Below are 13,854 nucleotides of genomic sequence, written 5' to 3' on the forward strand. Positions count from 1 at the left end.
ACCCCAATGCCAGCAAATTAGAAAGTCATTTGGGCATCAGGCAAACTTTTTCTTCAGACAGCCATTCCTGCAACCTAGTGAGCTCTGCTAACTACACGGCCCATTCTGTCTTGGACAAGAGGGCCAAACTTCCTTTCCAGGAGGAAGTCGAAACTCCTTAACGTTAGCTTGAATTTCCCAATCCAGGCCCTTGTGGAGTCCCCTCGCTTTTCCAGTCCATCAGCTTAGTCCGATTCAATTATTCCAACAAGATTGCTGTGCAGTAAAACAACACCCTCATGTAAAGCCGTCGCATCACCTCCGGAGCAAGCAGCGCGGTGATGTCATGGCGTCCCGGGCGCGTCCCGCCCCCGCTCGGCTCAACGCCAGGGGACGCTCGAGGGCTGGGTCTCCTTGGCAACTGTTTGCTCCGCCCCCTCCGCCCCCTCCGCCCCCTCCGCCCCCTCAGCCCCTTCCACCCCTTCCGCCCCTTTAACCTTTAGGGTGCGCGGGCGCTGTGTCCTTCGCACTCTTTCCCCCTTTCCCCTCCCCTTTCCCCACCCCCTTTGCCCGAGGAGTTCGGGCCGGAAGTGAAGATGGCGGCGGCGGCGCCTACTGGCGCGGCTTCGGCGGAGCTGGTGATCGGCTGGTGCATATTCGGCCTCTTACTACTGGTAGGGGAGGTGCTCGTAGTTTTCCCAGTGTTTGGACGGACTGGTGGGAGAGAGAGAGGGGCCGGCCCTGTAGCAGGCCTTTCCGGGAGCGGGAGACCCTCCTCATTCCGCCCCGCCCCCCTTTTAGTTTGGACTGTTGGGGGGCTCCTTTGCTCCTGGGCGGGGGCTGCGCTCCGAGTGGGGAACGGAGGCACTGATTTCCGGCCGCCTTTGCTGTCTTTTCCCTGATGACGGCTAATATTGCAGGTTTCCATTTTCGAAACTCTTGGCCTTATCCCTGACTAGGGCACTGGGACGGGTGGAGTTTGGGGACCGAGGAGACCCCGAGGGTTGAGAAGGCAGAAGTGGCCTCTGGCCCCCACGTGAGACGTGAGCACAAAGTGTGGGGCAGCAGCGTCTGATCTTTGCAAGTTCAGTAGCCGCTGGCCTTGAACTGGAAGGGGGCCTCGCTGCTGCTTTAAGTGGGGTTTGTCCGTGTTCCTTACCCTTGGGGTTATTGAGTCTCTAACCTTCTCTACCCATTGTGCGATTCTGCTTTGATGACGTGAGGTGTTCGTTCTGACTTCCAGGTTTCACATTCCTTTCCAGTCTCTTTTGGTGGATATAGAAACTTAACGCAGGGTAGAGCTCTAGCTCTCTTTACTGCCAGTATCAGGGTGTGTATGCTACAGCCTATCAGAACTCAGGTGCTTTCTTTCCCTACCATCTTATTCCTGTTTATCCAGTGATCAAAACGTGGGCCTCAGGAGCCCAAATAGTCTACTTTTTACTTCCTTGCCTCATATTAAAACCCTTGGGCTTATTTTATTTGGCGGTTCAATTTATATCTCTTCATACCCCTCCCCATTCTCACTCTCTTTCCTCATTGTCTATCCTGTCCGGTTGTAGCATCATGTCCCAAAGTATTTTGCTGTTTTGCATTACTAAAACAAAAAACAAAACCTCAAAACCCAATAACTTCAGTTTTGGAAATCAAGACTTGTATTTGTTAGATTCCACTACAGTGTCTGCAACCTAGGTAGTAAATAGTATGTTTTGCTGGTAAATATTTCAGCAGAAACTTTACCCACCCCTCACCCCCAAATGTGTGAAAGCTTCTGGAAAGTTATCTCTTGCTACCTTCACTCTCCCAGAAAATAATACTGCCTTTACACTGCAGCATACTTTATTCCCCTTGGTGGAGAAAATAAAAACAGTAAAGGGTGGCCCTAGTCCCCAAAGCCCATCCAGTCCTATACTTGAGGACTATGCTAGCTTTTCCAGACCATCATATTCAGTTGGTTTAGAAAAAAACAAATGAGCATGTAACTAGTATCAAAGTCTAGTGGGAGTATCTTGGCAGTTATCAATTAATAAACGTTTAATGTGTATGAGTTGTGCCAATTGTGGGAGGATGGAAATGAAACAAAATGAGCTTTAAGAGAGCCTGAAGATAGTGGGAAAACAAAAAAATTTTTTTTAAAGATTTGTTTATTTATTTGGTGGGGGGAGCACAGAGGGAAAGAGAAACTCCAAGCAGACTCCCCGCCGAGTGTGGGAGTGTGGATCCCCATGCCCGGCTAGATGCCATGACCCTGAAATCACAGACCATAGCTGAAACCAAGAGTGGCACACTTAACCAGTTGTGCCACCGAGGTGCCTCGAGAACAAAAATTCTTAAAACAGGTATTTTAAGTACTGAAAACCAAAGTATGATTTTATAAATGAAATAGGACTTCAGAGAATAGAGCGTAATATTGGAAGAAAGTTTAATTGAAGTAGACTTTGGATAGATGAAGAAAGGAAGGTATTGAAATTGGTGATAGTACAGCAGGAAAAAATAAAATGAGAAGGGAATTAAGAAGTTTGAAACTAGATGTCGGAGTAGAAAAAAATTAGTAATAAGGGCTAATTAATTTTCTGCAAATTTAATTCCTAGCTTATTAGAAGAGAGCTAGACTCTCATGTTTGCTTGTGTATTCAGTCTTTTGAGTGTTGTTTTGGTTGAAGTATATGAAGAATATCCTATTTTAGTGGTATGTCCCTGAAAGAAGAGTATTTTTTAGATAATTGTGGATGTTCTTAAATAGTACACCAAAACTCAGTAACTGGAAGCTTTCTAAAGGTTAGTCGAAACAATGGAATCTGAAACCCTATCATTAAACCTGTAAGAAGAAATGTCCCAGAAATAAGTATTGAGAAACTGTCAAGCTTGCAGTCATGGATACAAGTTTTCCAAAATTCTAAGTTTCGTTGAAAGCTTGAATTTTACCATTGGGAACAGATACCGTTGGTTTTTTTCCTTGAAGTGATAGGTTCCCTTTGTTCATTTCAACAAAGTATGCCGGATATCCAGGTCTGAATAACCATAGATGTAAAGAGTTTATATAGCACAGTGCCTGGCCACAGTAACTGCTTACATCTTATTTAATCCTTATTACCTGCTATGAAGTATTCTTATTACTATTTTATAGATGATGACATTTGGTTTATTTTATAATATAGTAACTACTGATAGATTTAACCCACATAAACAAAAAGCTCTTTGGGGTTCTCAGTTTTAACAGTATAAAGGGATCCTGAGACCAGAAAGTTCAGGATCCTTTGGCTTAACTATTTTGGCTGGGTTGCCCTTTCCCTGCTTGTCTGTCTGGTATTGGCAAACAGCTTCCTCTGCAGTAAGACCTATCACTTTGAATTTTGTAAAAGTGCAGATCTTTTTGAAATCCATCAAAGAAATTATTGAATACTTCATGTCAGGTCCTGCTAAGGATAGAATGATTTAGGCTCAGCTTCCAGTGGCTTCAAAATAATTTGAGGAATGTTTTAAATATTTTTGAGTTAATTTTAAAAAGACAACTCCACTAAAATATTAATATAAATTTATGAGAAAATAATTTCCCCAAACAAAAATAAATTAGTAAGTCATCAGAATTTGAATGTAGGTCTTTTTTTCCCCTCCAGCATCCAGGTTCCAAAGTCTACATTCCGTTCTCACTTTATTTTTTCCTGCTGTTCTGACACCACTGAAATGTTAGTAATATGAAGGAATTGCATGAAACAACTTGGATAGATTTAAAATGCATTATCCTAAGTGAAAGAAGCCATACTCAGAAGACGATATTCTATATAAATACATCTGACATTCTGGAAAAGGTAGAAGCTATAGGGACAGATAATAGTGGTTGTCAAGGGTGGAGAGTAGAGAGAGGGGTTAACTACACTGGGGCAAAGGGGATTTTTCTGCAGTGGAGGAACTGTTCTTATTTCTTGATTGTGGTAGGGGGAATTTGGAAGCTGTGAAACCAATTAGGTGGTGGTGGTGTTCAGGCTCCTGAGCTAGGATACCCACAAAGGAAGTAACAGTTGAATCTGTTGAAAAGAGTGAAAGGACAAAACAGCGCTTTTGTCTCAGAGTTCTTAATAGAGTTTATTTAAAACAATCGTTCTCTCTTATGGCTAAGGAATATTCTATTGTCATTTGCCACAACGTGGATGAACCTGGAGAGTAAAATAAGTCAGAGACAGAAAGACAAATACCGTATGAGTTCACCCACATGTGGAATAAAAAGCAAAACAAAAAACCAGAAACAGACCTATAAATACAGAGGACAAACTGGTGGCTGCTGGAAGGGAGAGGATGAGCAAAATGGGTGAAGAGGAATGGGAGGTACAGGCTTCCAGTTATGGAATGAGTAAGTCATGAGGATGAAAGGTATGGCATGGGAGTCAGTGATACTGTAGTAGTGTTGTGTGGTGACAGATGGTAGCTACACTTGTGAGCATGGCATAGGGAGTAGAGTTGTGGAATCACTATGTTGTACCCTTGAAACTAATAGAACATTGTGTGTCAACTACAATAAAATGGAAAACAAAGAACAGTGGTTCTCAAGTTTGGCTCAGATTGGAATCCTGAGGCTTTTTTATTTTTATTTTTTAAATTTTTTAAAAAGATTTTATTCATTTATTTGAGAGAGAGAAAACACAAGTGGGGGTGGGGACAGAGGGAGAAGCAGACTCCCCGCTGAGCAGGGAGCCCACCGCCAGGCTCAATCCCAGAACGCCAGGATCATAACCTGAGACGAAGGCAGTCGCTTGACTGGTGAGCTATCCAGGTGCTCCTCTTCAGGCTTTTTAAAAGTGCTGTTGCCTGGAGGAGCTTCAGTATAAATTGATTTGTGGGGACCGCATAAGGGTATTAAAAACTGCCCAGGTGATTCTAACACAGTACCTAGGCTGAGAATCACTGATTTAGTACCTATCTGTAATTCCCTAAATTTGAGTAGAGTAGAGTTCTTAAAATGTAGTTCCTGGACCAGTAGCAGCCTCATCTGGGAACTTGTTACAAATACAGATTTTCTGGGCCCACTCCAGACCTCTGAATCTGAAACTGGGGGTGGGGCCCAGCATTCTCTACTATAACAAGCCCTCCAGATGGTTCTGATATTTCCTGAAGTTGGAGAATCGTGAGTGAAGTCCTATACTCTGTGTTAGTCATTAGAAAGGCAGTGGTAACTAGTAAGAGTACCTGGTGGATTAGAGATGTCATCCTCAGTACCTCTGCTTGTATTTTTATCACTGGAAAGTTCCTTGCAGTGCACGTGTACTCATTTTAAATGTTCACTTTTCTTTGTTTAAGGCCCTTTAAAGTTTGAATTATAGTATAATTTGTCAATTGCGTGGTGCTTATTGGCAGTTAATCTTTAGCTGAATGATATTCTTGAACTGTCATAATGGGGCAGAAGTTAATTTCAGTTCAAGTTATATTCTATTAGGCTGGAGAAATCTATAGGTAAAAAACATTCAAAACTACAATTGTGATGTGTGAAACCATTAATGAGGTTCAATGAGGATATGTGTAATTGAGCACTGTCATCAATAACTTTTGTTTGTGTGTGTCTTTGCACCTAAGTGAGGTTTTATGGCATTCATGAAATAGGCTTTGAATATTATAAATCTTCAGCAAGTTTATAAGACCTAGTGGACCTTCCTTACACATCTAAAAGAACCTTCATTGGACGGTTTCCCATTGGAAACTTTCAAACACATAGTATCATCTGTGTTAGAGAATACATAGGGCAGTAACAAAACATTTCTTTTTGTTCTCTTTCAGGCTATTTTGGCATTCTGTTGGATATATGTTCGTAAATACCAAAGTCAGCGGGAAAGTGAAGTTGTCTCCACCATAACAGCAATTTTTTCTCTGGCGATTGCACTTATCACATCAGCACTTCTACCAGTGGATATATTTTTGGTTTCTTACATGAAAAATCAAAATGGTACATTTAAGGTAATTACTATCATACTATGTGATTTTTTTTCCCCTTTCAAGTTCTTGGCAATTAAGTGTTTAAGTTTAGCAGTCCAGTATATATTGTGCTTTTATTGTTGTCTCCAGGGCATAAATGCGAGTGGAAATGCAGCATAGAGAATGAGAATGGGACAAACACCATGGAAGACTAGAAACAAACTGTTAACTGACTTAAGAATATTAATTCACCAACCCTCCAAATGTGAAGAATCCCTTTTGTTGATCTGAAAATATATTAAGTAATCACAGTAGTTTATTTTTGTGTCTCCCATAGCTCCCTTGAAGTTTGTGTTGATTCACATTAATGCAGTAAATAAATAATTTAGCAGAGCTTTTGTTAGTGGTGGATCAAGATCTCAGTCTGTTTCATATAGAGTACTTTGAGTCAGTATGGTATACGGAAAAGACCGCTAAGCTAGCTGGGAGTTACAAGACCTGACTTACAGTCTTGACTCTTTACTATCTAGGCTATATCTTTGGCCAAATTGGTTAAGTTTTTTGGACTTCAGGTTCTTCATTTTTAAAATGAAGGGTGTTGGACTGGAAGGTTTCTGAGTTCCTTTTTAATTAACATATTTTTAAGTTTCTTAATAGCTTAAGCTTCTTGAGGCAGAAACTATGTCTTGTTTATTGTTGTATCGGAAGTGTTTAGCCCAGAGTAGATACTTAAATATTTGAATGAAATATTCCAGTTAACTCAGTACTGCATGCTTCCAAAATAAGTTCCCGAATTGAGCCAATTAGACTTAAAAGAATTTGAAAACGTTTTTGCAGTTAGGTTTAGATACATTATGATTGCAATGAAAACTGGTTATTTACTGTAGGTCACTTTATTAATTTATTTATTTATTTAATTTATTTATAAAAGATTTTATTTATTTGAGAAAGAGAGAGGCCCCCCCCCCCCCCAGCATGAGCTGTGGGAGGGGCAGAGGGAAAGGGGAGGGACAAGCTGACTCCCCACTGAGGACACACCCTGAGATGCAGGGCTTAATCCCAGGATCCTGAGATCATGACCTGAGCCTAAGTCAGATGCTTAGCCTACTGAGCCACCCATGCATCCCGGTCACTCATTTATTTAGCAAGTATTAATTGAGCACTTAGCATGTGCCAGGTGCTGTATGAAGATAGTATTTAACAACTATTGAATATTTACTGTGTCAGATCCTGTTCTCAATGGTTAATATATATTAACTCTCTTTAACCTCCCAAACGACCCTATGAGGTATAGTATTATCCATGTTTTTGTGGGCAAGAAACCAAAGTCTGGAGAGATGAAGTAACCTCTTTAAGGTCATACAGCTTGTAGGTGCTGTAGCCGGGATTTGAAACTCTGCAATCGGGCTTCAGAGCTCTTTTTTTTTTTTTTTTTTTTTAAATAAATTTTTAAATAGATTTTATTTATTTATTTGCCAGAGAGAAAGAGAGAGGGCACAAGCACTGGGAGTGCAGGAGAGAAGCAGGCTCCCTTCCAAACAAGGAGCCCAATGTAGGACTTGATCCCAGGACCCTGGGATCATGACCTGAGCCTAATGCAGGTGCTTAACTGACTGAGCCACCCAGGTGTCCCCTGGCTTTAGAGCTCTTTGTACGCTAGATTATATATATATTCTCATTGGGTACTATATAGATACAGGGACAGATAGATCTGATATAGAAGTAGTAGTATCCCTTGTATAATTATTGATCGAATAGGAGATTTCTTAGTTTTGAATTTAAAATATTTGGTTTGTTTAGATTTTGTGGGGATATGTTTTCTTCTTGAAATGTCTAAAGTATTTTCATGAAATTTTGAACTTTCTCTCAGATAATGTAATTGTTCTGAGACTAAGCTTAAATTGGTAGTCACTGGGTACTAGTTTTTGTTTTTTAGTCTGTGAGATGCATTTTACTTTTTTGAGGAAGAGTTTGAGAATTCACCCACCTACAAAAGCAAAACTATAACCTATAAAAATTTAGGGCACTTGTTTTATTAAATATTTCCTAAGAGAAGAAAATGTATATAGTTAATGTGCTTATTTTGTATTTGTTAAATGTAAATGTGGCACTAGTAATGACGAGAGAAAAATGTTAACGTTTTTTTCTCCACCTTCTACAGACTTCTTTCTTTGATTATCAGATTATTTATTCAGTAATTATATGTTCTCTTTTTTTCTATTTTGCATTTACTTGTCTCTGTTTTGTTCTATTTTCAGTTACTTTAGAGCTGAGATAATGTATCAGTATTTGCCCCCCAATACTTTGATGCTTTTTTCTTGGTATCTTGAAAGATTTTTTCCCTTTTCTTTCTTTCTCTGAGGTGGGAGACTGGGGGCTAGTGAAATTCATGAGTTTTCATTTGAAGGGCGCCTGTGCTGATGCTTAAAAGTAGAACTGAAAAGACTTTGAAAAAACTTTTTCCTAATAAATCGTAGAAAGTATTTTCTCCAAAGAGTTACTGATGAAATTTCTTGAGGTGCTTAGTGAAAGAAAGACAAGTACAAATATTTAAGAATTAGTTCTTCAGACTTCATACCACAATTGTAAATTTAGCCATATTAGAGTAAAAGTATGCCATAATAGCTTTAATCTATCCTGCCCTTCCTTATTATTTAGGAGAAACGTACAAGTTGATACTGTATTCTATAATGAATTATATTTTATCTTAATTTTTATGATGTGCATTTCTTATTCCTAAATGAATATATGTATTCACTTTGTCCTTCACCTCAAGTATTTTGAAGTCTTTAAATGATTGTAGGCTTGTTTATAAGGTGTAATTAATTATTTGGGAATTGCAGATGTCAATGATTATGAATGGAGGGTGCCTAAGCTTTTCTGTAAGCTGATAGTAAACAGTACTTTTCTAGTTTGTCTTAGTTACCTTCCTTGCTTTCTCTGCCTCCTTGTGGCGGGGGTATATTATAATAATGCTTGAGTTGTTTCCATTTTTTTTTTTCCCTACACATGGCACTATGAATAATTTTAGCCAGATAATTTGTTTCTAGTTCTTTTGCAAACAATTAACTTTTCAGATTAAAAAAAAAACAAAAACAAAACCTTAAAGAATAGCTGTAAGTGTTGTTATGGTGTTTTATATAGTTGACCAATAATTTTGGATAATGATACAACACAAAATGTACCAATCACAAAAAAAAATCAGGAATTGAAACTGACATGAACAAATGTTTTTTATTTTATGCAATGTGTAAAAATTAAAAAAAAAAATAGTAAAGATATGGTATTGGAACATTTTGTGTTTTGGCAGCTAAAAAGTTCATATCTTACTCCCCTCCTCCAATGATTAACATCTCTTCATGGCCTGTTAGTATTAGATATCTGGGTTTAACTCTCCACTACTGCCTCATTTATACTCTCAAATTGTGTCTTAGAACTTTGTATTCTTCATTGCACCTTAAATACATTTATTTGCTTAATATTTATTAAGCATGTAGTATGTACCTCATACACACGGGTGCTGGAGATTAATAAATGAGGCTGCTGTTTTCATGGAGCCTACATTCTGTGAGATCAGGCCAACAGTAAACAAAACAAGTTGACTTCCTAGTGATACATTCTGTGAGGAAATATGACATTCCTATGAAGTTCTAAGTTGTGGGTAATTCAGATAGGGGTATGGGAAGGCCAAATTGCTGAAACAGGTTACTTGAGATGAGACCTGGATGAGGAAGAGCCAGTCAGGTGAAGATCCAGAGGTGAAAGCCTTTAGGGAGAGGAAACAGCAAATACAGAAGCTTTTAGACAGAGATGAGTTTGCCTATTTGGCTGAAGTGTGGTGGTGGGGGTTGTACTTTGGTACTAGCTAAGATCAAGGGCAAGATGGGAGCCAAATTGTTCATGATTTTTAAGTCATGTTAAAAGAACTGTATTTTGGACAAATTACCTTTAGAGTGTCTATTCTAAATATTCAAGTGGAGGAGGTGTCAAGGAGGGAGTTGGAAGTGTTGTTGAGAGGTGTAGTGAAGAGGGATAGAGAAGTGACTGCTGGCTTTGGTCATTGGTGACCAAAGAGCAAGCAGGTAGTTTCATTGGGGCATTTGGGTGCTCAAGTTGGAGTGGGTTAACTGTGGACAGGGAGGTGAGGAAGCAGTGGTAGGGAATGCTGAAAACTTTTCAAGAACTTTTGTTTTCTAAGAGAGTAAGAAGTAGGGTTAAGGGAGGTGTTTTTATTCTAGATGGTTGTGTGTGTATCTCTGTGCTTAATGGAAGTTACTAGGGTTTGTATACTTTAGGATTCAGTGGAGTAGGAGAAATTTTTCAAGGGAAGAGAAAATACTATTGCAGGTACAGTGTCTTTGAGAAAGCAAAAGGGTTGGGGGCTTAATTGGAAAGGATTGGCCATAAATAGGAGTACTGGCATTTGGCAGAAGGAAGGACTAACATTTGAATACAGATGGAGGTGGGTTTTAGATTTGGTAGTGAGTTGAGTGATTCCTGTCTTTTGGCTCCCAATTATTTTAGGGACCTCAAAATCAGTGTTTCTTAGGCATTGACATTCTGTGCTGGTTAATCTTTGTTGTGGGGGTTATCCTGTGCATTGTAGAGAGCAGACCTTTGCTTCTTTTTTTTTTTTTTTTCTTTGACAGGTATACATATAGTGTCACTTTATTTTATTTTTTTTCTCAGTTACTACTTTTATTTTTTATTTTTTTAAATGTTTTTTTATTATATTATGTTAGTCACCATACAGTACATCCCTGGTTTCTGATGTAAAGTTCGATGATTCATTAGTTGTGTATAACACCCAGTGCACCATGCAATACGTGCCCTCCTTACTACCCATCACCAGTCTATCCCATTCCCCCACCCCCTCCCCTCTGAAGCCCTCAGTTTGATTCTCATAGTCCATAGTCTCTCATGCTTCATTCCGCCTTCTGATTACCCCCCTTTCTTTATCCCTTTCTTCCCCTACCGATCATCTTAGTTCTTATGTTCCATAGATGAGAGAAACCATATGATAATTGTCTTTCTCTGCTTGACTTATTTCACTTAGCATTATCTCCTCCAGTGCCGTCCATGTTGCAGCAAATGTTGAGAAATCGTTCCTTCTGATAGCTGAATAATATTCCATTGTATATATGGACCACAACTTCTTAATCCAGTCATCTGTTGAAGGGCATCTCGGTTCCTTCCACAATTTAGCTATTGTGGACAATGCTGCTATGAACATTGGGGTGCATACGGCCCTTCTCTTCACTACGTCTGTATCTTTGGGGTAAATACCCAGTAGTGCAATGGCTGGGTCATAGGGTAGCTCAATTTTTAACTTTTTAAGGGACCTCCACACTGTTTCCAGAGTGGCTGTACCAATTTGCATTCCCACCAACAATGCAGGAGGGATCCCCTTTCTCCACATCCTCTCCAGCAATTGTTTCTTGCCTTGTCAATTTTTGCCATTCTAACTGGCGTAAGGTGGTATCTCAGTGTGGTTTTGATTTGAATTTCCCTGATGGCTAATGATTTTGAACATTTTTTCATGTGTCTGTTAGCCATTTGTATGTCTTCATTGGAAAAGTATCTGTTCATATCTTCTGCCCATTTTATGATTTGTTTGTTTCTCGTGTATTGAGTTTGAGAAGTTCTTTGTAGATCTTGGATACTAGTCTTTTATCTGTAGTGTCATTTGCAAATATATTCTCCCATTCCGTGGGCTGCCTCTTAGTTTTTTTGACTGTTTCCTTGGCTGTGCAGAAACTTTTTATCTTGATGAAGTCCCACAAGTTCATTTGATCTTTTGTTTCTCTTGTCTTTGGAGATGTGTCATGAAAAAGGTTGCTTTGGCCGATGTCGTAGAGGTTGCTGCCTATGTTCTCCTCTAGGATTTTGATGGATTTCTGTCTCACATCAAGGTCTTTCGTCCATTTGGAGTTTATCTTTGTGTATGGTGTGAGAGAGTGGTCAAGTTTCATTCTTTTGCATGTAGCTGTCCAATTTTCCCAGCATCATTTATTGAAGAGACTGTCTTTTCTCCACCGGATGTTTTTTCCTGCTTTATCAAAGATTAGTTGCCCAAAGAGCTGAGGGTCCATTTCTGGGTTCTCTATTCTGTTCCATTGGTCTATGTGTCTGTTTTTGTGCCGGTACCATGCTGTCTTTGTGATCACAGCTTTGTAGTACAGCTCGAAATCCGGCATTGTGATGCCCCCAGCTTTGTTCTTCCTTTTCAACAGTTCCTTGGCGATTCGGGGCCTTTTCTCGTTCCATACAAATTTAAGGACTATTTGTTCCAGTTCTTTGAAAAATGTCATCGGCATTTTGATCAGGATAGCATTGAAAGTGTAGATGGCTCTGGGTAGCATGGACATTTTGACTATGTTAATTCTTCTGATCCATGAGCATGGAATATTTTTCCATCTTTTTGTGTCTTCTAAAATGTCTTTCAAGAGTGATTTATAGTTTCTAGAATATAGATCCTTTACGTCTTGGTTAAGTTAATTCCAAGGTAACCTGTGGTTTTTGGTACTATTGTAAATGGGATGGATTCCCTAATTTCTCTTTCTTCAGTCTCATTATTCGTGTATAGAAATGCAACTGATTTCTGAGCATTGATTTTGTATCCCGCCACATTACTGAATTGCTCTATAACTTCTAATAGTTTGGGAGTGGATTCTTTTGGGTTTTCCATATAGAGTATCATGTCATCTGCAAAGAGAGACATTTTGACTTCTTCTTTGCCGATTTGGGTACCTTTTATCCCTTTTTGTTTTCTGATTGCTGTTGCAAGGACTTCTAGTACTATGTTGAATAATAGTGGCGAGAGTGGGCGTCCTTGTCGTGTTCCTGATATTAAGGGAAAGGCTTCCAGCTTTTCCCCATTGAGAATGATATTTGCTGTAGGCTTTCATAGATGGCTTTTATGAGATTGAGGAATGTACCCTCTATCCCTACACTCTGAAGGGTTTTAATCAGGAAAGGATGCTGTATTTTGTCAAATGCTTTTTCTGCATCAATTGAGAGGATCATATGGTTCCTGAGTCTTGTCTTGTTGATATGATGTATTACGCTGATCGACTTGCAAATGTTGAACCACGCTTGCATCTCAGGGATGAATCCCACTTGGTCATGATGGATAATCCTTTTAATGTACTGTTGGATTCTCTTAGCCAGGATCTTGTTGAGGATTTTGGCATCCATATTCATTAGGGAAATCGGTCTGTAATTCTCCTTTTTGATGGGGTCTTTGCCTGGTTTGGGGGTCAAGGTAATATTGGCCTCATAGAATGAGTTTGGTAGCTTTCCTTCTGTTTCTATTTTTTGAAATAGCTTTAGGAGAATAGGTATTATTCTTCTTTGAATGTTTGGTAGAATTCCCCAGGAAAACCATCCGGGCTGGGGTTTTGTTATTTGGGAGGTGGTTTATCACTGACTCAGTCTCTTCATAATTAATTAGCCTGTTTAAAAAATCAATTTCTTCCTGTTTCAGTCTTGGTAGTTTATAGGTTTCCAGGAAGGCCTCCATCTCTTCCAGATTGCTTAATTTATTGACATATAGCTGTTGATAAAAGTTTCTAATAATCCTTCCAAATTCATTGGTGTTGGTTGTGACCTCTCCTTTTTCATTCCTAATTTTATTAATTTGGGTCCTTTCTCTATTCTTTTGATAAATCTTGCCAGTGGTCTGTCAATTTTATTGATTCTCTCAAAGAACCAGCTTCTAGTCCTGTTGATCTGCTCTACTGTACTCCTGGTTTCTAATTCATTGATGTCTGCTCTAATCTTGGTCAGCTGCTTCCTCGTGCGTGGATTAGGCCTGTCCCCTGTTGCTGTTCCAGCTTCTTGAGGTGAGAATATAAAAACTGCATTTTAGATTTTTCTATTCTTTTGAGTGAGGCTTTGGATGGCTATGTATTTCCCCCTTAGGACTGCCTTTGCAGTATCCCATAGGTTTTGGACCATTGTGTTTTCATTCTC

General features: G+C 39.4%; 1 protein-coding gene across 1 annotated transcript in view; it reads left to right on the forward strand.

Moving 5' to 3' along the window:
- Positions 1-439: 439 nt before the first annotated feature.
- Positions 440-13,854, forward strand: part of LMBRD1 (LMBR1 domain containing 1) — a 117,793-nt gene continuing 104,378 nt past the window's right edge. The window contains exons 1-2 of the mRNA XM_045803259.2: positions 440-653; positions 5,746-5,922. Of these exons, the coding sequence (XP_045659215.1) occupies positions 576-653; positions 5,746-5,922 (255 nt within the window). The 5' untranslated portion in view covers positions 440-575. The remainder of the gene's footprint in view (positions 654-5,745; positions 5,923-13,854) is intronic.

Source organism: Ursus americanus, chromosome 29, assembly GCF_024610735.1.
Source record: "Ursus americanus isolate L20-20 chromosome 29, mUrsAme1.1.p, whole genome shotgun sequence".
Classification (NCBI taxonomy): domain Eukaryota; kingdom Metazoa; phylum Chordata; class Mammalia; order Carnivora; family Ursidae; genus Ursus; species Ursus americanus.